This window comes from Rhinatrema bivittatum, chromosome 10, assembly GCF_901001135.1.
Source record: "Rhinatrema bivittatum chromosome 10, aRhiBiv1.1, whole genome shotgun sequence".
NCBI lineage: Eukaryota > Metazoa > Chordata > Amphibia > Gymnophiona > Rhinatrematidae > Rhinatrema > Rhinatrema bivittatum.
The window spans coordinates 110,713,300-110,738,503 of record NC_042624.1 but is presented as its reverse complement, the minus strand read 5'-3'; the positions used below and the strand labels follow the sequence as shown (position 1 = coordinate 110,738,503).

The 25,204-nt window shown below is 43.5% G+C and overlaps 2 protein-coding genes across 3 annotated transcripts in view; one reads left to right on the top strand and one right to left on the bottom strand.

Annotated features, from left to right (window-relative positions):
- The window catches only part of TXNDC12 (thioredoxin domain containing 12), a 28,314-nt gene extending 20,811 nt beyond the window's left edge, over positions 1-7,503 (bottom strand). The window contains exon 1 of the mRNA XM_029618984.1: positions 7,274-7,503. Within this exon, the coding sequence (XP_029474844.1) occupies positions 7,274-7,367 (94 nt within the window). The 5' untranslated portion in view covers positions 7,368-7,503. The remainder of the gene's footprint in view (positions 1-7,273) is intronic.
- Positions 7,504-10,878: 3,375 nt separating this feature from the next.
- BTF3L4 (basic transcription factor 3 like 4) lies at positions 10,879-24,921 on the top strand. Of its 2 annotated transcripts, none has more exons than XM_029618982.1 (6): positions 10,879-11,019; positions 12,039-12,099; positions 14,166-14,279; positions 15,958-16,159; positions 16,917-16,979; positions 23,001-24,921. In XM_029618982.1, the coding sequence occupies exons 2-6, from the start codon at positions 12,046-12,048 to the stop codon at positions 23,045-23,047; spliced, it is 480 nt and encodes a 159-aa protein (XP_029474842.1). In that variant the 5' UTR covers positions 10,879-11,019; positions 12,039-12,045; the 3' UTR covers positions 23,048-24,921. The 2 variants fall into 2 exon arrangements, with proteins under 2 accessions (XP_029474842.1, XP_029474843.1); XM_029618983.1 differs by lacking the exon at positions 10,879-11,019 and adding an exon at positions 11,107-11,215.
- The last annotated feature ends 283 nt before the right edge of the window (positions 24,922-25,204 follow it).

Below are 25,204 nucleotides of genomic sequence, written 5' to 3'. Positions count from 1 at the left end.
GCATTGGAAGAAAGGTTGGAACCACTCAAGAACCGGAACACGTCTTGAGAAGACAATGGCCCTCCATTGACTCACCCCTATAACAAGCGAGAGTTGCTACTTTAAGCAAATCTTCCAGCAGAAATTCCAAAATTTAAAGGAATTTCCCCTTGAGAGCCTGAGAACTTCACTCCTCACACCAGGCCTCTCAACTCTCCAACTGTAACAAAGACCAGAGAAGTAGAAAACCGCTCTAGCCCCGAGCAAAGTGGAATTTACTGCGAAAGGATAACCATGCTTCAACGTCTGAGCCCTTTCGAGGGCCAACTATATGACAAAAAAGCAACCCGGATCGTCATATGGAATGGATCCCTGACACAACAGATATGTCCAGAAGAGCAGCCGCTGCAGAACGGCCTATTACTGCCTCTGGAGAGGATCCGGAGCCAGAGGTACGGCTTCCGTCTGGCTAGCAATCTTTTGAACGATCCCACCTATCAATGGCCATGGATAGGAAGGCCTATACCATCCTTTCCCACAGCCACATCTGAACATAAATCCTGCATTCTTGAAAACCGTGGTACCTCTGCGTTGACGGAGGACACCTGCAAAACTAGAAACGGACGATCCCAGCGTGCTACCATAAGCTGAAAAGTTACTGGTGCTGCCTTGATGACTGATGTAGGCCACTGTTGATGCACCGTCCAACATTACCTTGACCACAAAAGCATCCAGCCACTTGGAAAACCACCAACATGTTAGTGGAACCGTTCGCGCCTCCAACTCCTGACTGTGAGCCCCCAAACTCAGAAGGCTTAGAACTCATCTGTCATGAGAACTAACCAGCCCGGTGCCTCCAGGGAAATCCCCTTCCTGAAATGATCCAACTGTAGCCACCAGTGCAACTGAACTGTGAAATCACACCATGCACTCCTGTGACTGAATGCCACCAGAAAAGCAATGAGTGCTGACGGGACCACAGGAGCACTCTTGTACATGGGACAATGTCCAAAGTGGCTGCCATTGACCCCAGGACCTGAAGTTACGACCCCACCAGACTAATAGTCCTCCTCAGAGCCTGAACCTGAGCCACTAACTTCTGAATGCGACTGTCTGGCAGAAATACTCTGGCCAGCTCTGTGTTGAATCGTAAACCAAAACACTCCAGCGTCTGAAACCAGGTTGTCTTCTTTGCATAGACGCCACACCACCACCACGAAGAAGGTCCCAGGAGCAATTGCTACCCCATAGGGGAGAGGCTGACCATGATGACGACGGCCCAGAACAGCAAGGCTCAGGAAACACTGATGTTCCTGGTGAATGTGTAGATACGCCTCTGTCAGATCCAAGACATGAGAAACTCCCTTGTTTGTACTGCCAATATGACAGAACACAGAGTTTCCATCTGGAAATGAGTCAAACAAACACCAAAGACAATTAACTTCCATAAGATCCAGGATGGGTCGAAGGACCCCACCTCCTTCTTGCAACTGACAGAAAAAGGAAACAAACAGTCAATAGCCAACAGCCTCCTGAAGGTAGTCTCCACCGCCACTCTCTTCTGCAGAGAGTTGCATGGAAAGCCCATAAAAGACATCCCGAGGAATCCCAAAGCATAGCTTTCCATTATCACTTCTAGGACCCACTGGTCCATGATCATCTGGACCCACCTCCGTAGTTGAGTCCCCGCACCTTCATTGTGAAGATCAAAGAGCCCCGGTTCTGGGCCTTGCATCCTTATGAGGCTTTCTAGGATGAAAGGACTGAGACCTTCCCAAAGGGATGAGACTGAGTAGAGGCTCCTCCGTAAGGGTGCGAATAAAAGAGAAACGTGAAAGGATAATCTTGCGAGATTGGAAGAAACTGTTTGCAAGTCCAACCAATTTCATAACCACATCTGGCGACTAGTCGCTATCAAGGAACCCACCTTTCTAGCGGCTGTTTGCACTAAGTCACAGCCCGCATCGGCTAAGAACGTGGCCCCTGGTGCTATGCCACTCTGCCATCAAGACCCCGCTCCTTGAGTCTCTTGAGAGTGATGCAAACCAGTTTGAGCTACTAGAGAGCAACAAGCAATCTGCAAATGCAAATGCTTTTGCTTAAGGCTATCCTTAAGCAAATGCTTAAGGATAGCCACAATCCACCTATTCTGAGCATCCCTTACACTGTCCCTCCTTACCTTGGGACAGTGATTCGCTTGGCAACAGCACCTACCAAGATAGCTACCTTCGGGAATTGCAACGGTTCCTTCAACTTCGACCAAGGGGTACAATCCCGCTAAAGCGTGCCCTTCTTTGAAGTTAACATCAGGGGCACTCCATTCAAAGTCAATCAACTCTTGAATCATATCCAGGAGGGAAACATGACCCCTTGTGTAGGATGACCAATTATAGGGTCCTCTGGCAAGCCTGAAGAGTCACCCCCAGCCACACCAAGCATCAGAGTCTGAGACAGACTTGGCAATGCATCTCTGTGAAAGAATCGGAACAGAGTCTTATGTGGCTCCAAATCCAGAGTAACTTCCCCCTCTTCCAGAGGGTAGAAAACCAAATTCCTGTTGGAGTCATCTGACGTATTCTCCTTCACATGCTCCTGAACATCACCAGGATCCACCTCACTGCGGTGCTTGCACACAGGGGCTGAAAAGTGGGAGCCCTGAGTAAGCGAACTCAACATAGAAGGGATACACAGCTCCACTGGGTGTCCCTGCAGAAAGGTCTGAAGACCCTTGAAAAAAAAAAAAAAAGTCCACCCAAGAAAAGGAGGATGGATCTACACTGGGGCCCATAGGCCCAAACTTAACACCGTCCAACTGGCCCACATCTCTCGTAGATGTCTCCGTCAGAGAAAATAAAGTAGGAGGGGGTTCATTTGTTGTATTGCCTTCTGCTCCACTCCCCTTAGCCTGAGGGGATGGCTCAGCGTCAGCCACATCCATAAGAGGAAAATCACCTTGTCAAACAGCACTGACACAGCTTAGAGAAAGCAATGGCTGTACTGCCCTTATACAGCAAGCCACGTAGATAGCTATACTCTGGGACCTCTATGTCCCTGGAGCTATAGCTGTCTGGCATAGTGTGCTAGACAGCCCCTGCGCATACCAACCAAATCCAGTTACTCGCTAATTTTGATAACATTACACAGCAGACAATAACTCTTGATACCAGAGAACTGCTTCAGTCGGAGAGCTTTGATGAGATTTCTGAAACTGAAATTGAATCTCTGTTGAAATCTATTAACCCAGCAAGCCACCCACTAGATTCTATAAGCATATCCGATTTAAAACTAATTCCAGAGGTGACAGTCCCAGTTCTTACAAAATTGATTAATATGTGTCTAAATGAAGGAACTCTCCCATCAAACCTCAAGGGCGCAATAGTGCGTCCCATTCTTAAAAAAAACAAACTTGATTCTTCAGTACTGAACAATTATCGTCCAGTATCTAACCTCTCCTTTTTGGCCAAGTTAGTTGAAAAGACAATGCTAAAGCAATTAAATTGTCATTTGGAATCCAATGACATTTTATATCCCTCTCAATTCGGCTTTAGATGCCATTTTAGCACAGACCTTGCTACTATCACTTTCTGATACTGTATTAAGAGGGATGGACCATGGGAAAGCGTATTTGTTGATTTTATTGGATCTATCAGTGGCTTTCGATACCGTTAATCATCAACTTTTAATTGCGAGATTAACTGAAATGGGAATATCTGGAATAGTATTAAAATGGTTTGAATCTTTAACAAACCGTTTTTTTCAAGTACAAGTGAATAATACATGTTCCAGTAAAATGGATTTAAATACAGGTGTCCCACAGGGTTCCGCGTTGTCAATCCCCTATTCAACATTTACATGTTGCCAATTTCTCAGGTCTTGGATTGAAGTATTTTCTGTACGCAGACAATATTCAAATTTTATTACCAATAGAAAATTTAGTAGAGGATACATGCAAACTTTTATCAATATACATGAAGGCTATTAAACAGGTGCTTGGCCAGTTGAGACTTGTACTCAACGTTGAAAAAAACTGAGATTATTATACTTGAGAGAAAGATTTCCTCTAGAGACAAACCAGATACAGCTTCACGACAATATCATTTTACAATTTTCAGAATCAATTAGGGACTTAGGTTTTATAATTTATCCGGAATTTACATTCAAAAAACATCTCAACAAAAGGTGAGAGAGGGCTATGCGAAACTGTTAATGCTCAGAAGACTGAAACCATTATTAGAAACAAATGATTTTCGCACAGTTTTGCAGGCACTTGTGTTTGGGAGTTTAGATTACTGTAACTCCCTCCTGTTGGGAATACCGGCATCTACAATCCGTCCATTGCAAGTACTGCAGAATACGGCAGCCAGAATCTTAACAGGGGTAAAGAAAAACCATCATATTACACCTATTTTAATTAAATTACACTGGCTGCCGATCGACTTCCGAATCAAATTCAAAGCTATGTGTATTCTGCATAAGCTGATCTTCGCTAACCAGGTAGACTGGCTGAATGCAGCCATAAAATTACATGTCACGCAGAGAAATTTGCGTTCAGCAAATAAGGGTTTGCTGACTCTGCCTGCTGTTCAGTCGGCACATCTTAACCAGGTGAGGAAAAGAGCGTTGTTGTTGTTGGCTGGTCCGGGAATTTGGAACTCACTTCCGGCTCCCCTGAGGCTGGAGTCAAATTTTAAAAAGTTCAAACGTGAGCTTAAGACTTGGTTTTTTAGTAAAGCCTATTCGTGTTAGCCCTAAATACATTTCCTGTCACTATAATTAGTTGATTCCAGAATCCCTAATAGAAGGCTCTTGAGTATTTGTAATTTTAGAATTTTATGCTATGTTATCTATTTAATTATATTAGCTTTTGTTTTAACTAATATTAGATGTGTTTTATACACTGGAATAGAATTTGAAGTGTTTTAGGACATGAATGGAGCTATGTTTTAGGTACATTTATAAGTAAGCTTAGTAAATTTTATGTTAATAGTTTAATTTCCGGTTTTATAATGTAAGCTAGATTTAGGTTTTATAATGTATGCTAGTTTCTTGCGAATTTTTAACTTGTTGTGAGCCGTTTCGATGGACTCTGAGCGATGGTATACAAAAAAAATGTTAAATAAATAAATAAATAAATAAATAAATAAATAAATAAATGTCCAGGAGTACAAGTGTCATATGTGCCCGCCAAAGGGTCACAGTAGTCTGCACCCAGATAGTATACGCCTAAATAGTATGCACTCAGATAGCATGCGTTGATACTATGCGCCCAGACACAACGTGCCCAAGTGCCTGCACACGCATAACCTATGTGCACAAAACCCCCTGTGCTCAAGAATGTGCACAAATATAGGCCATGGCCATAGGCACCCAAGTACTCGTGCACAAATATGCTTACATCTGTGCACCGTTGCGCAGCATGCTCCCCGAGGACTACCAGCCTAGCCAAGGACTGTTCAACCCACCAAACTTGTGCCACCTCTGCTCTACACTAAACCCAGCAGAGAAGTGAGAGGGAAGGAGAAGGAAGGACACCAAACAGCCAGCACTGAGGGAAGGAGATCCAGTAAGAAGAAAACTAAAACCTCCTTACACTTATTTTTTTTTTTTACGGACCTGAACTCAGCCTTCCCTGGCTGAGAGCACTAACTGGTCTCCGGCTACGGGAGGATAGCAGGAGCCATCTCTCTGGCTCCAACCGTTTTTTTTTTTGTTTTTTTAAAGTCCACGAGGCAGGCTCCTGGACTGAAAATGCTCAACTGAGGGAGGGACCTACAGGTGGTCTCCTCAGGAGCTCAAACGGTGTACTAAAGTCTTCCATCTTCTCCTCTTTCCTCATTATTTTGTACCACAAACAATCCCCAGAAGGGAAATGCATGTCCACCATATGCTGGAGAAGGAGATGTCGGAGCAGGGTTATACGTCCCTGAGGTCAGCTTTTACACCATCTCTGTCGGCTGGTAGAGGTGCACAATCCACTTGTGGGGACTGGCCTGCCTGAGTGCAGAGGAACTTCTGTGTGCCGATATCATTTTCCCTCAATCAATAAAAACAAGAGACAAGCAAAGTCAGAAACCTACAGTGAGTTCGATATTCACAAGATTTGTCTATCTAACTTTGGGAATCGGCCAGAAAAATATTTTGAGATTAAAATTCTCCCTTTCTCCATACTGCCCCCCCCCTCCACCCCTTCCCCCGAGTAGAGAAATTTTGTCCAGAAAATTGTGTGCATGCACATAAGCTGGAGGTGTTCCTGGTGCAGTTATACTTTAGTCAGACGGCACTGATATTTGAGACTTTCCAGCTAAGTCGGGTCAGGCTGGGCACCTGTCCTAAAGTCAGCCAGCTAACTTTATCCAAGTAAATTCAGCAGCAGACTTGTCTAGATTAAGTCTAGCTGAATATCCAGATAAAACTCCCTGGATAACTTTTACACTTGCTGAACTATTGAATAAAGGATAGAAATGTGTACTACCATGCTCCAGAATTTTCCAATTCTTGATGCAGACTCCACCCCTGAGCTGCTGCAGCAAATTGGGTGTGGGGGGCTCTGCCCCTTAGGCTTTCTGCTCTCTTGTCTTACCTTACCGGGGGAGCGGGGTGACAGCACCAACAGTGCCTAGGGGCAGCAAAATCCTAAACCCCTCATGGAGCAGAACACCCAGAGATAGAAATGTAACTTTAAATGTTGGTAGAGTGGTGGGGAAGATTCAAGTCCATGGAAAATTCAAGAGATTCAGATAACGTTATCGGCATACAGTTTTATATGGGGCAAAGTAAAGATCCCGCTTCAGAGGTTTCTGGCCATTAGCTGCGATGCATACATTCCTGTACTAAAAAAAATATATATATCTTAATTTAAGAAAGCATAGGATAAATACAGGGGATCTGTAAGGAAGTGATGGGAATTAGAAAGCTAAATTCATTGGGCAGAGGGGCCATATGGTCTTTTTCATGTTTCTAAGCTTTCTTCTGCCTTCTGTCTTCCTGCACCACTTCTAGAAAACACATTCCTCACTTTTTTTTAAGTGCACTTTCTGTGTGATTTTGATTTATTACGAATACCGCAGAGCCCTAACAGGCAGGTCAGGAAGAGGCACTTGCTGAGCGAAAAGTGAAATGGCCTTTACCGCCCCCGCCACTGGAGATCCCTTCGTCTTGGATCCATAATACTTAGGGGGCACCGTCGCGTCCCCCTTCTACAGTTCAGCGCACTAAATACGATCTAGCGCGGCCGAAGGTCTGGATGCCGGAAAGTTGAGAGGCAAATATAAACGAAAACGTGTTTTCTCCGTACCTCTTCCAAGTCCTTCGCCGGCCGAAGCTGTACAGACCAGCAGGGCGAGGAGGAAGCCGCAGAGGTGCAGGAAAAGGGGAGGTTGAGGCTTCATTTCCAGCCCGGATCTCCGGCAAAGCCTCTGCAGAGCGACAGCCGTAACAAATGAAAGGGAGCTTGCAGTAGCTTCTCTCTCTCTCTCTCTCTCTCTCACACACTTTTTTTTTCCCCCTAACAAGAAAGGAAGTGACGTTTGACGGATGTGGGCGGGGCCTATTTTAAGACCCGATTCCCCTCTAGTAATCTGTACGGCACAGATTGCTGTGTGTGCTTTTCTCATTACTGCACCTTTCCCGCTACAGAAATGTGATTTCTCGAGACTTCCAGAACCCCCGTCCAATTGATAGAAGCCTTTCTGACAGCGTGCAAAACTTTACTTGCCTTTTCCTTCTGAGGCTGGTGGCGAAATTCTTTTGCAGGCAAACGGTCGGTGTGGGGTAAAACGGGCGCTCGTGATTGAGCGCCGGCTCTCCCAACGCGCGCCAATCGACCGCCCCGAGGCGCCCGATTTAAATCGGCTGCCGCCGTAAAAAGGAGGCGCTAGAAGATATTGTGCGCCCCTAGCACCACCTCAGCAACGGGCATCCAGGAGAGGTGGCTGTCGGCGGGTTAGGTAAATTGGTGCTCAATTTTAGGAGTATCTGTTTTCCTAACCTGTGCACAGGTCCCCTTTGAGCGTCCCTTTTCCTAACCTGATCGCCGGCACAATATTAAGTCTGAGGAAGTACAGAAAAGCAGTATTTTATTTTCTGCTTTTCTGTACACATCTTGGGCTGCTCAAAAATTGTCTGCTCCAGGTAGGCATTAATTTCTGATGGTAAAAATGTATGCGTCGGGCGCACTAATTTTTTTTTTTTTTGCATGGGGAGAATAGCTAATAGCCTCATCAACATGAATTTACATGTGATGAGCTCTATTAGCTTCGCAGGGGGTTGGATGCGCTAATCCCTTTATAGCATAAGGGGTTGTGGATGCGCATCCAACCATGGGTTAACCAGTGTGCTTGGCTGAGCACACTGTATTGCATCAGCCTGTAAGTCTGCAATTTGTTTGCCACCTCTGAATTAGTGTAATGTGAACTATCCTTCTTTCGCTGTAGAGCCAAAGGAGGGAGGCTTGCATTGCGAAATGAATCATGTTTCTAATGCAGTTCCTTGTTCTGCTTGCCTGCATGGAAGTGAGATCATTGTTTCAAAACACTGACCTTTCACCAACCAGAGTAGCAAAACACCTACCGGTAACATCAGGGCTGGTATGTGGGTCTGTAGCCCCTAGGCAGAACAATGTAACACCCCCCCCCCCCAACCCACCCTGAGTAAAATGTGCCATCTGACAGTAGAAGATATATAGAGTTATGGTCACCCTCTTTACAGTTCTTTCTCTCTCGCTCTCATTGCACAAACTTAGCGAGTGTTCTGTGATTGCTGTCGCCCCTTCTTTCACATTGAAAATGGTGCCCTCACATACTTCGACTCCCTGCCCACTGACACTGCCATAGGCATACTTAGTCCCACCTAATGGTCACGCCGGCCCTGCCTAACATCAAACATTAGTGTTAAACCTTTACAACAGAAACAGTAAAAATGTGGTGGAGGTTTATTAAATAATGAGTGGGATGGAACAGGTAACTAAGGAACAGTTATTTCCCTTTCCAATATTACGGGACATTCCATAAAATTAAGCAGATTTAAAAAAATTGGACAAAATATTTTTTCACTCACCGTACAATCATGTTGTCGGAGGACTTCAGCAAGGTGTCTACCATAGCTGGGCTTAAAAGAGGAGGAACCATTTATTATATTATCAGAAAGACCCGCCCTCTCAACAAATCAGGTGTACTGTTAGCCAGTCATACAGGCCGATAGAGTACAGTGCGCTCCGGTGGAGCGCACTGTACTGACAGTGAGCTTAATATCGCTATGATATTGAGTCGGAGGGTTACAGAAAAACAGTTTTTTCTGCTTTTCTGTACAGTGTGTGTGTGTGCGCGTGCGTGCCCCATTCAAAAAAAGAGCTGGAGACACCTGCAGGTCTATTTAGGGTGACTGGAAACCCAAAGTTCCCAGGTATGGTGAGTGTGAACTTTTAAAATCCTTCTTGTATTCATCAGCTTTTTTTGAAATAATATTATTAGTATGTTTTTAGTATTATGATTATGTATTTTTTTATTTCTTGATTTTATTGTTTGATGGTTGAGGAATTTTGATGGTTCTCTTTCTTCATTGTTGCACTGCATGGAGGGTCTGGCTTCTTGCGGTTTCCAGTACAGTTCTTGTCTGCGCCTTTGTATTTCTACTTTATGGTTGCTCTATTCTGTATTTGGTGAGGGTCTGTTTATGTTCTGCGTGTGTGACTGAGGTGAGGCATTCTCCTAATAGGAAGTGTATTAGTATTTTAAGGCTTTCAGAGGGTCAAGCCCACCAACACACATCACAACAGGCCTAATACTATATGGGTTCCAAGTGTCTTTTTTTGTAGGGATTTCTGGTTGACAATATAGCAGTGCATGTACATATATTGTAAGTGATATAATGTAAGTGATATTTTTACCTCAGAATATTGTACTTTGATATTTTTCATGTAAAATATAAATGCATAACTTAACGACTGTATGTGTGGAATGGGGCGGGGAGAGGACGCGTTGTGTATGGCTATAAGGTTCACCTAGGGCAGGTGGGGGTGTCAATTTTTAAAGTTGATATCACTGAAGGGAATTGGACTTTTTTTTGATGGGCCCCTGAGACAGAGAATAAATGAACGGGGGGGGGGGGGGGGGGGGGGGGGGGAAAGCAGCATACCGTAGTAATTGGTTCCATACAGGGCAGAAAAAAACTAGCACCAACCCTGGGTAGACTTGGGAAAGCCATCGCTGGGACTGAGCAACAAGAAATATATATACTCATTCGGATCTGCCGAGTATTTGAAACCCAGATTGTCCAGTCAGACACAGGATTCTATGCTTGATGGACCTTTGGTCTGATCTAGCACTGCACATCTTAGCCAGGGCTTCCCAAATCTGTCCTGGGGACCTTACAGTCAGTCAGGTTTTCAGGATATCCAAATTAATATTCATGAAAAAAATGTGCATACTATGAAGACTCACTAAATGCACATTTAGCTCATGCTCTTATGTAAAACTATAACTGCACCTCCTCTCTCCCCCCCAAAAAAAAGCCTCAAATTTTAGATTCATTATGCAATCCATTCCGACACTGAATTTCTATAATACTCAGCAATCAGATTCAAGGGAAGCATTTCTAATCAATTTTTAAATAATTTTTTGGCTAAGATGTTACAAATAGCAATAACGATTTCATCAATACTATATTTTGAATGCATGACTATACATATTAATATATTATTTATTTCCCAAATTAATATTCAAGGTGGGTAACAAAGTAAATACATGAAAATAGGAACGGAGAAACAAAAATACATATAAATCAAAACATCCGTAAAATAAACCAAGTGAAATGGTAAAAGCTAGAAGGAATACGAAACACATTGTACAAACTTTCCCACGCTAACTTCTGTCCCGCCCTTTACCCGGACGACGTAACTGGACTCCGCCCCCCCTCCACCAGCGTTGCGGGTGTTGGTCACGTGACGCCTTGCGTCGCGCCCGTGCGCCCCCTCCGTCCCTTCTCCGTCTTTCCTGCCTCGCCATCTTGTTGGCCGCGTGCTGGTGCGGAGCTTTCCGGACGCAGGTCAGCGCTTCCCGCCCGGGACGCGGTCCCGTCATAAACCGAGCGCAGCGGTTGTCGCTGCCGGATCTCGGGCTTTTCTGCCGCTTACAGCAGGTCCGGGCTAGGGAGCGAGGTGCAGCGGGCCTGCTCCGGGTCCCGGGGCCTAGGTGGTGTTTGTTTGTGAGACACCCCCGTCACCGCCCCCGGAACTTATCCGGTGTGTGCGCGCTGCTCCCCCTTCCCCACTCGAGCTGCTCGGCGCCCGCGCCTTTTCCTCCATTCCCCAGGCCTGCTCGGTGTCTGGTCCCCGTTAACCCCCCACCGAGGCCTGCTCACCCCGCATCCAGGAGGTTTAACTCTGGCAATGGCAGCACACACGGCTTTGGGAAATGCTGGCTGCTTCGGACATCTTTATCTTTTCGTCTACTCTTTTGGTCTTTCTTTAAAGATTAGGGAGCTTAATAGAAGTTCCTGGGCGTTGTTGCAATCGGAGGAAATACTTTTCATTGTCGTAAGACTCAGTTTTAGTAAACCCGTCTTGATTTACTTGCGGAATTGGTAATGATTTTGCAGGCAGTGTTTTCAGTAATACAAATCTCCCATAATACAATATATATTATAATGCAGTTACAAATGTCAAACCTTTTGAACTTCAAAAAAAGTTTCTGCATTGCTCACAGTTCAGTTATTACTGTAGTGTGTGCTGATAACTGTAAAGGCATTAGAAATAGGGGCATCCCTGTCAGTTGATCACTTACTTGCTTGAATGCCTCGTGGTGTGTTAAGCTTTATAACGTTGGAGAGGTAAAGCAAGAGTACTGATCAAATGCTTACTTGGTGTATCTATCTCATTTTTTAAACTTTCTATAGGCATGTCCATTTGTCATCCAAATTGCATAAATTGAAGAATGTAATAGCATTTCAGAAAAATTGTGCTAATTGTCTCCTTTTGGAAAATTGTGTTCATGTGGAGTAAAACCAGTTTGTCTTGCACAATTGAAGTTTTAACAGGATGTAACTATCTTATTTTTTTTTTCTAGATACACAATGAATCAAGAAAAGTTGGCAAAGCTTCAGGCTCAGGTTCGGATAGGAGGCAAGGTAAGTCAGGCAGAAATTGTAGTATTGGAACCTAAAACTTTATTGGAAAGTGGCCTGGTGAGCCCAGAGAAATGAGGAATCGGGGTGTGCTTTGCTTCAAGAAATATTGCATTTTTCCGGTCCGGTTATCCTCCGTTACAATGCACACCTGAATTTTGTAGAGGAGGTTTGATGGGAAACTGAGCATGTGTTGTTTGTGGTGATTCTTGCTCTTTTGTTGGTGCACATAGTGTGTGGTGTCGGCTGGTTTTGTTCTTGTGCTGCTGTGCCTTGGAGGTTACCTTTATTGAGCATTATTGATTGTGAGGGAGAATGTGAGTTTGAAGTGAAGATCAGAGGGTTCAAGGAAAGGGAGAGTTTTGTTTGCACCTCATGCCTTTCCCCACAGACATTCCCATAAGAGGTGGATGCTTATGTAGATTAACAGAAATAACAAAAAATTTGAAGTTATTTTAGAGGCTCTTTTAATTATTTGCTCATCTAAAGAACAATTTGACTGCACTTGTTCAGTTTGCTTGTTTAACATTCTTTTTTGAGGGGGGTACTTCTTTGACATCCTAATGTCTGAAATTATTTTTCACTTGACTACCCCCCCCCCTATCAATTTTGTGTATCCTCCATCTCAGACAGTATGCTGGGGAGCGGAAGTAACAATAATTCTCACCAGTCCATGGGTGGAACGGATGTCTCCCAGAAAATCCTTCAGTACTGTTCTAGGGCTAGCAAAAATAGATAGCTATAACAGCGACACATGTTTTTAAATGTGTACACTCAAATACATATTGTGGTTTAGTCCATATACTGATACTTTGTATAGGGACTACCACTGAATAAAATATTGCATTTTTGAGCAAACTTAGAAGACAAGCAACATACCAACCAAATTTAATGTAGAGAAGTAACAACCTTCAGTAGCTAAAATGGGAGTGTGAATATGGTACTGGAAGTGCTATTTTTAGTCTTCAGACAGTGAGAATGAGGATGCAGCATGGACTCAGCATGATTTTAAAGACACACATGTTGTAAAGAGCTGCCAGTGTTGGAGATAAAGATCATGTAACACTGTCTGAAAGCTGATATTACTGTGTTAGGAAAGGTTATGCAAGGTTGTAAGTGGAAACCCCTGAAGCTGTTCAGTGGATCCAATTCATTTGAGCAAGAAGGTAAACCTGTACTGAGAATGGACCCTCTGTGCTTGCTGTATTTAACTTTAAAAATTCCACAAGGCTAATAGGTTACATCAAATGTCATTTTGATATGCCAGCTTTCTTTTATCATTTGACTGATCCTGTAAAAATATATTTAGGAGCAGACCAAGCCAAGATTAATGTTTAAAAACGTACAGATTGAAATAGATTTCCATTCTCTTGTATTATGTATAACCTTTTATGGCAGAACCAAATATTCAGCAAAACTGACAACAAAGTGTAGCATTAAATACATATTTTGTTGTACTAACAGGACTTACAAATACAGAATCATGAAAGAACTTGCACTGACCCTTTAACCAAATGTCAAACTGTATGTCAAAATAAAATGTGCACTAAACATAAAGGTTGTGCATTGACCATTAAAAATAATGTTCTGTCATTTGTGGGCCATAAACTGCAAGACTTGTTCAGGTTGTAGACAGGGCACAACAGGATGACAGAATGAGCGCTTGGGTTAAATTGATGTCAAATCTTTTGAACAAAGTGTGTATGTTCTAGTGTTGGCTTTTTGCACTCTAGGTTTTATACGTTGTGAGTTTTTTATTTAATATTGTCTACTACTGTCTGTGGTATGTAAGTTAACTTCATTTTAGTTTATTAATACCACCTTGAGCTATATATATAAATGCAGGATATGAAAATAAATATGAACAATCCAGAAATCTGTTAAGGCTTGAAATTTAAATACGCTGCTCATATTATAAGCCTTTTCATCAGATTGTAATAATACTGGGCACCATAGAGTCAGCAGTTTGTTTTGTAGCTTTTCGGTAATGTTTATTCAGTAGTTGTGTGCGCATATGACTGCAGCTGTTGGATCTCCACACGTGCTGACTAATTCATTCTCTCTTACAGGGCACTGCTCGCAGAAAGAAGAAGGTTGTGCACAGGACAGCAACAGCAGATGACAAAAAGCTTCAGAGTTCTCTGAAGAAGTTGGCAGTGAATAACATAGCTGGTATTGAAGAGGTGTGGTGCATGTTATACATGTGAATAAACTGTGAATATTATGTTATTGGTTAGTAATAAATGCATTAATGCATTCCTCTGATCAACAGAGGTGCTTCTCTTTCTTTAAAAGAAAAGGCAGAGGACCTAGATAGGATCCAGAAAGAGTAACTGAAAATTAAAAAGCTTACTGTATTATTTTTTTTTAAATCCCTAAGGTAATGTACATTTTAAATTGCTAACCAAAAGCAGGCTTCTTATAGCAACCTTAAGACTTGTAATTTTTAATAATTGCCTTTCCTAGGTGCTCTTTTGCTTCCTATTTGCCTTTTTCTTTTTAAAGGGGGGGGGGGTAGGTTGGAGAGCAAATTTTATAAAGCAATACAATTTTTAAATGCCAGCAGTTGAAAAAAAGTCTGCCTCATTATAACATTCTTTTGATGTGACCTATGCTAGGCAACTTCTCTCCTTAGCATGGTGGTTTGTTTACTTAGTCTGCCTTCCTTCCTTCCTTGATTTTCTTAAAAATTATACAATCCATAGATTTAAAAAGAAGCATGCCACTGTTAGACACTTGTTATAACCAGTGATTAGTGATATCTGACAAATCGTTTGTAAGAGACTATAAAATATATATTGTACATACAATACACTGCCCCACCATTGTACGTCAGCAAATGCTCACTCTGCTGAGGCTGACAATTTTAGCATGAAATAGCACAAATTGTGATGTTGATTTTTAATGACATCCTCCTGCAAGCAAGACTTGAGATCATCCAGCAGCTGTTCCTTGCTAGTCCCCTGAGCCATGTGGTTCCCACAGATAAGATACAATGCATCTTGTTCAGGAGAATGGTGATTCCTATGGGGTACAGCGCAATTACCAGCAAGTAGAGTGCTATGAATGGAGAACTGCTCACCCATGAGAGAGGAAGATGGAGAGAGACTCCCATAGTTGTTTGACATACATCATTGACAAGCTTCTGAATAATTACTACCAAGACTGCTCTGGCCAGGGCTTTGATTAATCTTCTTTTAGGTTTGGGGAGATGTTTTTCTTTAAGTGTTGTAGAAACTTCGACAGTCGAGAGAGAGTGTATGACCCCTCACACCACCCCCCCCCTCCCAAAAAAAAAAAATCCCATTTTTATTTATTTATTTTTAAGGAAATAGATGTCTGCGACAGCTGTAGAAAGTAATGATGGCCAAATTGTTCATTGGTAATTGAGCATGTAGCCACCAAGCTTTTGAATTATTTCCTCCTTATCAGTGGACTTTATTTGATCATGCAACAACACTTTTATTGATACTTTTTGTTGCTCCTTTAGTTTTTTTGTTAAAAAAAAAATTTTTTTTTCTTTTGACCTTTCACTTAGAACAAAGGATGTTCCCCCCCCCCCCCACCACCACCACCACAAAAAAAACATTTTTTTCAATCAGCCCTTCAGCTATTTAAGGGATCTCCACCAGTGTGATGTGTGCGTGGGGCCTCTGATGAAGATCAGCACAGTGGCAACCCTGATTTAATTAGATTCATAGCAGTGGATATGGACCAACCAGGAGCGATTTTTCAGACATTTTAAATGCAAATATTGTTTCGGGAATTAAATAATAAATTATAGAAATGTTTTTGCTGGTACAGCTGCTTTAAGCTTATACTTTAATTATGATGCTTAATGGATGCTGTATAATTTTCCAGGTGAACATGATAAAAGATGATGGGACAGTTATTCATTTCAACAACCCCAAGGTCCAGGCCTCCCTCTCCGCTAACACTTTCGCAATTACTGGTCATGCAGAAGCTAAACAGATCACAGAAATGCTTCCTGGCATCTTAAGCCAGCTTGGTGCTGACAGCTTAACAAGTCTTCGGAAGTTAGCTGAACAGTTCCCAAGGCAAGGTAAGTATCCCGGTAGATGCATCAATTTTCTAATAAAGGTTTGGAGTCTTCAGATAGACAGTGTACTAGTAAGTAAGTTCAGTTTCGATCAGGTTAACTTATCCAAAATGATTTTACATTGTTGAAAGATAGAGCATAACTTTTTTTTCGTTAAAGTTGTGACCTGAAACATTGAAGGAGAAGCATCATTTGTTTCATGGTCTGCATCTGGCAAAGTGCACAGAAATGTTATTAGTTTTTATAGTACAGTACCCTCCAGTACAAGATTTTCTGTGTGGGTTTTTTTTCTGATTTTGACATGTCAAACTTGATTTTGAACACTGTCTTAATGTCTTCTGATCAGTAATACTTAATTTTTCTGGTTAGAGAGCCAATTTACAGGAAACATTGAAAACAGAACTCCTTGCTCCGCTTGGTTCTTTTTTTCTCATTTATTGAATAATCCTGCAATTGTACAGACATACAAAGCATATTGATATTTCCAGTCAAAGATCTATGACTCCTCTGCTTCATTCTGTGTGAGCCTTATCCAGATAGGGAGCGGTGCGTCTTGGGGTGGGCATTCCCACTGCCTCAAAACATTCCCGCTATTTATATGTAAAGTTTTTATCTTCTCTCTTTAGCTGTGTAGAAAGACATAGGGGGGGGGGAGCCATAGATGTCCCCAGAAATGGCATTTTTAAGATTCCATGCTAGTGTGTCTCTTGTATAAAGAATTGTTTTGTTAGGAATTTATGCAGAGTTTTGTTTCCCTTAGTGTTGGACAGTAAAGCACCAAAACCTGAAGAAGACATTGATGAAGAGGACGACGATGTTCCAGGTAACCTTGAAAACTGCTTTTTGCAGCTTACTTCCCCCTTTCCTTGTTTCCATTACACAGCATTTAAGGTAGATGCAAACCTTCAGTCTTCTGAACTGTTTTACTGAAAAACAGGTACCTGTGAAGGTGTGTTCTCTGGCTCATAGCTTGTAAGAACTCGTCACATGTTTGTGTGCTGTGTCACCAGTTTCCATGCTCTGACTACTGTTACTCTGCCTTCATTCAAGTGAATCGGAATTGACATCTGCTCTAAGGCTGGATCTATGATCCTGAAACCTTGGTTAAAAATTTGAGTACTTAACTGTTGAGTGGATTATTACATCCTTGTCTGAAACTGAATTAAGATCCCAAAACGCGAGAGAAGAAAAGTCTAGAATTGCATGGCACCTTAAGAGTGCCTTTTGACTCCAGCACCTGCTTGTGTGTGTGTGCCCTGCGGTTACTCTGGGAGAGGCAGGGGGCATGGAATGTGTGTTTCTAACACTGATAGCTCCTCCTCTTTGGCTAGCAAGTCCTGGGGAATCCTGCCCACCCTGTTGCTCACACCAGCGGGTCTTCCTGACAAAAGTAGGATCTTTTGGTGACCTAGCGGGATTTGTGCCACCAGGGCTCTGCTGCGGCAATCTTCCCCCCCCCCCCCACTGTTCTCAGTTGGGTCCATTTGTAACTTGATTAGACAGACAAACCAAAAAACACCTACACGTTTAATTGAATGCTCTAAAATCAATGTTAGATGCCTTCTGGTCTTCTAAATGCAGATTCTGTTTGTGGGTGAACCCACATAGGTAAAGTTATAGATGGAATTAGTGACTTTCATATTGTGAGTCAGTATCTGGGAATTTGCTTCATTGCCTTAGTTTTATTGTGAACAAATATGGATGCAAAAAGTTCTTTTGAAAAGGTCAAACTTCCACTCCAGGACTCCTGTGACAGGTAACTGGATTAAATTGGGGGTGCTTCTTTTTCTTGTCAGGTCTTCCAACTTAAAATTTAAACCAAAAAAGTATTTTGTCGTCTTTGGCTTCTATTACTGTTAGCACAAGTGTAATGGGAGTAGAGTTGTCCCAGTGTATTGTTGAAAGTCTCTGTAGGAATGAAAAGTTGGAGCATGCCATGCCCATACTGTGGCTGACACTGTTGCCTCCATCATTATTCTGGCACAAATGGCCTGAGGAAGATTAATATTTGATTTTTCTAAATGTTCTTTTTTTCCTATTTGTGCCGCCAAGGGCCTCCTTTTTACTATTTTAGAGAAAAGAGGTTCAGTGGTGCAAATTGTACAAGCGTTATCTAGACCATTGGTATTTCCTTCCAGTTCTCAAGGGCTGCAAGCAGGTTGCACTTTCAGGATATGTCTAATGAATATGCATATGAGAGATTTGTATGCAGGTCTAGCTGATGCATATTCTATTTTTTAGGAATATCTTGAAAACCTTATCCATTTGCAGCCCTTGAGGACTGGAATTAATACCTCTGATATTAGATCATTGGTTGCTAAGCCTGTCCTGGGGGACCCTCAGCCAATCTGGTATTAAAGATATCCACAACAAATATACTTGAGAGAAATGTTCAAGCAGTGGAGGCAGTGCATGCAGATCTCTTAGATCCTGAAAACCCACTGGGAGTCCCCAAGGACAGGTTTGGCAACCACTGGTCTAGACAAATTGTTCCAAATATGATCCTTGTCCTTCTTCCTTCCATTCTTGGGCTTAATTCTAGGTCCCAGTTTTTCCATTTTTAGCACCTATTGCTTTTGACCCGTCTCTGCTTGGAGACCCTGAATTTAGGTAGACAAATGTATTGCTGTGGTTCCAGCATGTCTGCCACATTTGGGCCAGGCCCATGTATAGAACAGACTCCTGAGAGCTGTGCCAAGAATTGCATGAATGTGCCTCCTTTCCTAGCGTGTAGCAGATGGACTCAGGACCAATGGGTATAGTGTTCTCCTGACGGAGTCTGATTTCAATCTGATGTCAGCACTACATATACCCGTGCAGGAATCTCTGCTCTTCAGTATTTCTCCGTCTCCTTAGCAGTTCGGGACTATACACACGCTTGCACAGCGTTAGAAAATCCAAACCAAAGAAGAAAATTCCAAAACAAAGAAATAATCTTACCTCTACAGACGAGCCCCGCTCTCCTGCGGTGATACCTCCCCCAGTCGAGAATTCCTGAGGTGATTTCCGAGATCCCTCAGAGGTAAGCCTCAGTCTGGTAGCCGGTTCCTAGTGTGGACGTAGCCCCCAGGGAATGGGAGTGGCTGAGAGGCAGCGGGTGCAAGACCGAGCGCAGCGGTGAAGGTTCTTTTCCCTGACTGCCCGGCCCGAGACCAGGAAATGCCAAGACAAGGTAAGGTAGGAAACGTTCTTAAAGTCTCCGGTCTCCGAGGCTCGAATAGCCGCACAGATCACTAGCCGGGCTCCGTCAGGCCTCTCGCCATTTCCCATTGCTGCAAGCCGTACAACAACTGATTGACCTGGAATGGAATGCTCCGGAGGCCAGTTTCAAAGGAGGACGGGCTCTAGAAGCCCTATACCCACTGGATCCCTCAGCCAAAGAACTCTTGGTATTTCCCAAAGTGAATGCCATGGTCTGCGCTGACACAAAGCGCACTACCATTCCAGTCGAAGGAGGAGCGGCACTCAAGGATGCCCAGCACAGACAGGAATCCATCCTTAAACAGTCATTTGATGTAGCAGCTATGTCACTACAGATCGCTGCCTGCTGTGTGCCATGGTGGCACGTGCCTGCTTATCTCTTGCCAGGAATGCTACCATGTCTGTCAACATTAGAACCAGCGATATCCTTCCTCACGGATGCGACGTCCGACCTGGTGCTCACCTCAGCCAGGGACGTCTCAACCATTGTGGCAGCCAGAAGGCAACTCTGGCTCCGAAGCTGGTCAGCCGACACGACCTTCAAGACGAAACTCACAAGAATGCCCTTTAAAGGAAGCGAACTGGAGAAATTAGCTGACAGATGGGGTGAATCCCCAGTACCTCGACTACTGGAGGACAAGAACAAAAGAAGTCATCGTCCCTCTCACCGAACATCCAAGGGCAGAGGATCACAGCGCTTTAGACCGTACAAGAGTACATACCAAGCACCTCGTTCCGCAGGCAGGGGCCAGTCCTTTCGGAACAAACACAACAAGAGGGGAGCCGGCTCAGGTCCAGGCACCAGCCGCACCCCACAATGAGAATCAACAGACCTATCCACAAGAAGAAGCCATAGGGGGCAGGCTTGCCCTGTTCTACCAAAGATGGGTTGAGATAACGTCTGACAAGAGGGTCCTAACCATCATTCGAGAGGGATACTATCTGGACTTCCACAGCATCCCTCCAGACAAATTTGTGAAATCCCCCTTGCCACTCCCCCTCCAAGAGGATGGCAGTGGAAACCACACTGACAAAAGTGTTCTCCCTGGAGGCTATAACACTGGTGCCCAAGTACCAACAAAATACTGGGCACTATTCCATCTATTTTATCGTCCCCAAGAAAGATGGAACGTTCTGGCCCATCCTGGACCTAAACTCTGTCAACCGCTACCCGAGGGTACCACACTTCTTCATGGAAACCCTACGTTCGGTCATGAGGGCAGTACAGCTGGGAGAATTTCTGACCTCCCTGGATCTGTCAGAAGCCTATCTGCGCATCCCGGTTCATCACGACCACCAGCGCTTTCTACGCTTCGCGATCATGGACCACCACTACCAGTTCCGAGCGCTACCCTTTGGACTAGCCACTGCCAGAATCATGGTGGTAGTGGCAGCGACACTGAGGAAAGAAGGAATCCTCGTACACCCGTACCTGGACAATTGGCTGATCAGAGCAAAATCTCCAAGAAGGCCATGGTACGCAGACATGCGAAGGCTTCTGGCGGGGAACCCCCTGTGCCTCCCCCCACACAGGGACCTGCTACAGCAAGGACCGATCGTCCACGAAGAACCAACTCGATTCTCTCTTACGGTCTGGCCATTGAGAGGACTCGCCTGAAGAAGAGCGGATACTAGAGGGCAGTAATTGACACCTTGCTCAGAGAACGCAAGTTTTCCACATCTTTAACTTATATACGAATATGGAGAATATTCGAAGCCTGGTGTGAAGACCGCGACATCCTTCCGCAGACAGTCAAAATTCCCATGATCCTGGAATTCCTGCAGGACGGCCTGAAGAAAGGGTTGTCTCAACTCCCATCAAGGTTCAGCTGGCCGCACTGGCCTGCTTCAGACCCAGAGTGGACGACATCAGCATAACTTCCCATCCAGACGTCTCCCGCTTCCTGAGAGGTGTCAAGCATCCGACCACCACTAAAGTGGCTGGTACCCTTATGGAATCTTTCCTAGTGGAGCTTCCTTCAGACCTACACACGGTCTGTCCCTACGGCTCCTGACCTTGAAGACTGCATTCCTAGTGGCAATATATTCAGCACATCGCATCTCCGAACTTCAAGCTCTATCCTGCCGGGAACCATTCCTCAGGTTCACACTGGGATCCATACAGCTACACACTGTCCCTTCCTTCCTTCCAAAGGTAGCGTCTCATTTCCATCTAAACCAAACCATCTCGCTGCCATCTCCAGACGAGCATAAGGACTCGGAAGATTCACGTCGCCTACGCCATCTTAAAGTTGGCAGACTCCTAGTCCGCTACCTGGAAAGATCTGAATCTGTACGAAAGACGGACCACCTATTTGTCCTTCAGCGGGAAGAAACAAGGGGAAGCAGCCTCGCGGGCAACCATAGCCCGCTGGATCAAAGAAGTAATCAAGGCGGCCTACGTAGAGGCAGGCAAGCCTCCACCTCTTCAAGTCAAGGCCCATTCCACAAGGACCCAGGCAGTGTCCTGGGCAGAAACTAAGATGCTGTCACCTGCCAAGATCTGTCGGGCGGCAAAGTGGTCCTCCATTCGCACCTTCTCAAGGTTCTACCGCCTGGATGTTCAGACCAGGGAGGACACACATTTGCAAGAGTAGTAATAAGTGGGCCACGGGCAGCCTCCCACCCGGTTCGGGAGTAGCTTTTGTACATACCATTGGTCTTTAGTCCATCTGCTACAACTAGAAAATGGAGAAATTATATACCTGATAATTTCGTTTTCCTTAGTGTAGACAGATGGACTCAGTATCCCGCCCATGGCTGCCTCAAAATACGGAAAATACGGGTGACAATTCCCGAGAGCAAGACAACCACGAGTAAGTCAGACTTACCCCAAGTTAAGACACCCATAGCTACCGGGTGTCGGCGTTTCTCAGTTGACAACACTGGCGGTCTCCAGCTACAGTTCAAGTTAATCAAGTTATCCAAACACACATATATCCACTATTGCTTTTCGAGGAGAATACTGAAGAGCAGAGCTTCCTGCACGGGTATATGTAGTGCTGACGTTAGATTGAAATCTCCGTCTCCAACTGCTATCAGGAGCACACTATACCCATTGGTCCTGAGTCCATCTGTCTACACTAAGGAAAACAAAATTATCAGGTAAGTAATTTCTCCATTTCTGGTACTTTGTTAGCATACGCTTCAACTTGGTTTGAAATGCTTTTTGGAGGAAACAGTTTGCACCTTTTATGTTTTGTATCATTCAGAGTGTTGCTTCTTTTAGTTTTAATTTTGTAACACTTTCCACTTACAAAATTCAGGTGGTCTATTAATGCCTGCATAAAGCCTACCATAGTGTAATATCTGTGCAAAAAATCTTGGCTGAGTACACCCTGCAGTTCAGCTGTTGTATTCATGATTTACATGTATCAATGCAGTGTTTGTATGGGCATCTGATAGCTCTCAGTACTGCAGGACCCCTGCTTAACTTCACTTCCTAATGGTGCAAGATGATAGGTAGAGGCATCTTTCAGAAAACTAACATTTAATATTTCCCAAGTAAAGAGAAAAATCAGAAGGAAATCTTAGTGATTGTTTAGGCGCCATCTTAATTTCAACTATCCTTTTCCTGCAGATGTAATAAGTAGGGAGCAAACATGCATTCTGTTAACGCTTTTATGATTCTCTTATTTTTCAGATCTTGTAGAAAACTTTGATGAGGCGTCAAAGAATGAAGCTAATTAAAATCACTAACAGTACTTGGAAGCTGGCATGGACTTGATTTTACAGAAATCAACTGTGTGGTTCCAGAGTTTTACAGATACAGAACATTACGTGTTAATAGTTCAGTAATATAAATATTTTGTATTTTAATGATGCTGTGTTCAGCAATTTTCTGTCAGTTAATTTTGCATTTTGCACCTGCTCCCAGGAGCCTACTCTTTTGGTCAGAGTGAGAAATGCTGGCACTGCTTGAGGTTTGAGTACAATGGGGAGAGCTGCTTAGATAAGTTGGTTCCTTTTTTTTTTTTTTTTTGTTTTGTTTTTAGAAACCCCCTCCACTCCCTTCAAAAATAAAGCAAATTCTCTCTAGTTCAGTTTGTTTTATCACCAAATCATACAGAGAATAGAAGCGACAGCAGCAGCGGTGAAAAGATTTCATTTTGTAGTAGGGCTTGTGCTGTTGTGGCACTGAAGACTCTTAATTTGTCCTGATGGGAAACGCACTGTCTCTTTAAAGTGAAAGGGGTGCGATTCTGAACATGGCAGCTTTAGATCAGGACAAAGAATTTGTTCCAAGTTTCCTTACGTGCTCTGCCTTTTCTTTTAGCCTTCACTAAGGGTGCGGGTGCATTGTCTTCATCAGGAAATAACGGCTCCACCTATTGGCAGAGCTGGGAAGTACTACCGTTCTCTACAGCAGCCTTGCTCTAAGACTCTTCATGTAGGATGTTCAGGCCAGAGTAGGGATTATTTTATCAAAAGGATGTTCGTTTTAAAGTGGTCAGGTGCTAAAACAGTAGCCACTCGAAAGTCAGTTTGTGCAAGAGTGGGGGGACTTTTGCCACATCGCCAAGCAGAACCTATTTCTAAGCATTTTTACAAGGACGTCACCGTAAAGGGGTTGTTTTTCCGTTGTGGTTTCATAATCTCTCTTCTGCTGGTTAAAAAAGCTAGAAATCATGGCTGTAGTACCTTGAAATATTTACTATGGTACATTAAATACAGTGGTGATGGTTGAAAATTGTTTTTCGGTGTGACTTCCCGCCTTTTTTGCAATTGAGATTTGTTTGATTTCCTGCACGTTTCAGTGATGATTGCTCAAGAGTACAACACAATCCATTTAAGCCCTTATTTTCAATGTAAAATCCCATGAACATGGAAAGAGGGCATGATGTAAGCTTGATTTAAAAATAATTGATAAAAAAAAAACCACCCCCCTTGTCCAGCAGCATTTTTCCAATATTATGTAATGTTGCCTAGTTTTTCTTTGTGTTTAATCCCATTAAAAATGGTTACCAGTTGCTTTGAATTAGCCAGATATAATTCAGCTAGAACACACATCTGTCTGGTTAAATTTGACTTCCACAAAGCAAATCTAGTAACACATGTTTAATAGTAAGTTTAAAGAAAGGAACAAAAATATTGAAGGCTTTTTGGGGATTAGCTGACAGTGTTAGTAGCAACCTGCTGCTCCTTTCTGTATCTCCTGCTTACCAAAATGATCTAATTCTGTGGGTCAGCTGTCCTAGGGAACACCCTGTAAGTTCCTTGTGGTGTTGCATCCTGCTGTTTAGATGAGTTAGTTGGGTTCTTAGTAACTGGTATTCAGCCTTCAAGACTGTACTTCCACTACACCTATAAGAATCAGTTGAATACCACCTGACATTTATTTTGCTGAAGCTGATACCACAATTACCTGGAAAAAGCCCACATGAGGGTCTTGAAGTATGGGGTGTTCTCTCTTTCATTTTCTAAGTTAATCCTAAATGGATCAGTTCCTGTCCACAGCCCCAGCATGTGCCAGCAGCAGGGGTTTGTTTTGTGGTGACAACAGCTGGAAATTGGCCTTTAGAACTCTTACAGTCACTGAATAAAAAATATGCTTTTTAAGTGTTGAGTGGGGTTTTCTTTTTCATTGTCTTGATGAATTTTAATAGCAGAGGTTGAAATGAAATCTTCTACCATCCTTCATGTGAACGAATCTCATGCACCAGTGCAGAAAGTGTGTCCTGTAATGGTATTTGTGGCTGGGTGAGTCTGTGGCTGTTGCCTGCATCAGTCTGGTGGCCTTTCCTGAGGGAGATGAGCCTCACATCCTGGCTTTAAAATGCTGTTTCCATTCTCAACACTGGGATCATGGAGAGATTTGGAGCCGTGTATGCTGTTTGGTATGTTTCT

Excerpts from the sequence above, each read along its gene's own strand:
- BTF3L4 (XM_029618982.1), top strand. The coding sequence starts at position 12,046 with ATGAATCAAGAAAAGTTGGCAAAGCTTCAGGCTCAGGTTCGGATAGGA. Across the intron at positions 16,160-16,916 it reads TGAACAGTTCCCAAGGCAAG|TGTTGGACAGTAAAGCACCA; the intron begins GTAAGTATCCCG and ends TGTTTCCCTTAG. Across the intron at positions 16,980-23,000 it reads AGAGGACGACGATGTTCCAG|ATCTTGTAGAAAACTTTGAT; the intron begins GTAACCTTGAAA and ends CTTATTTTTCAG.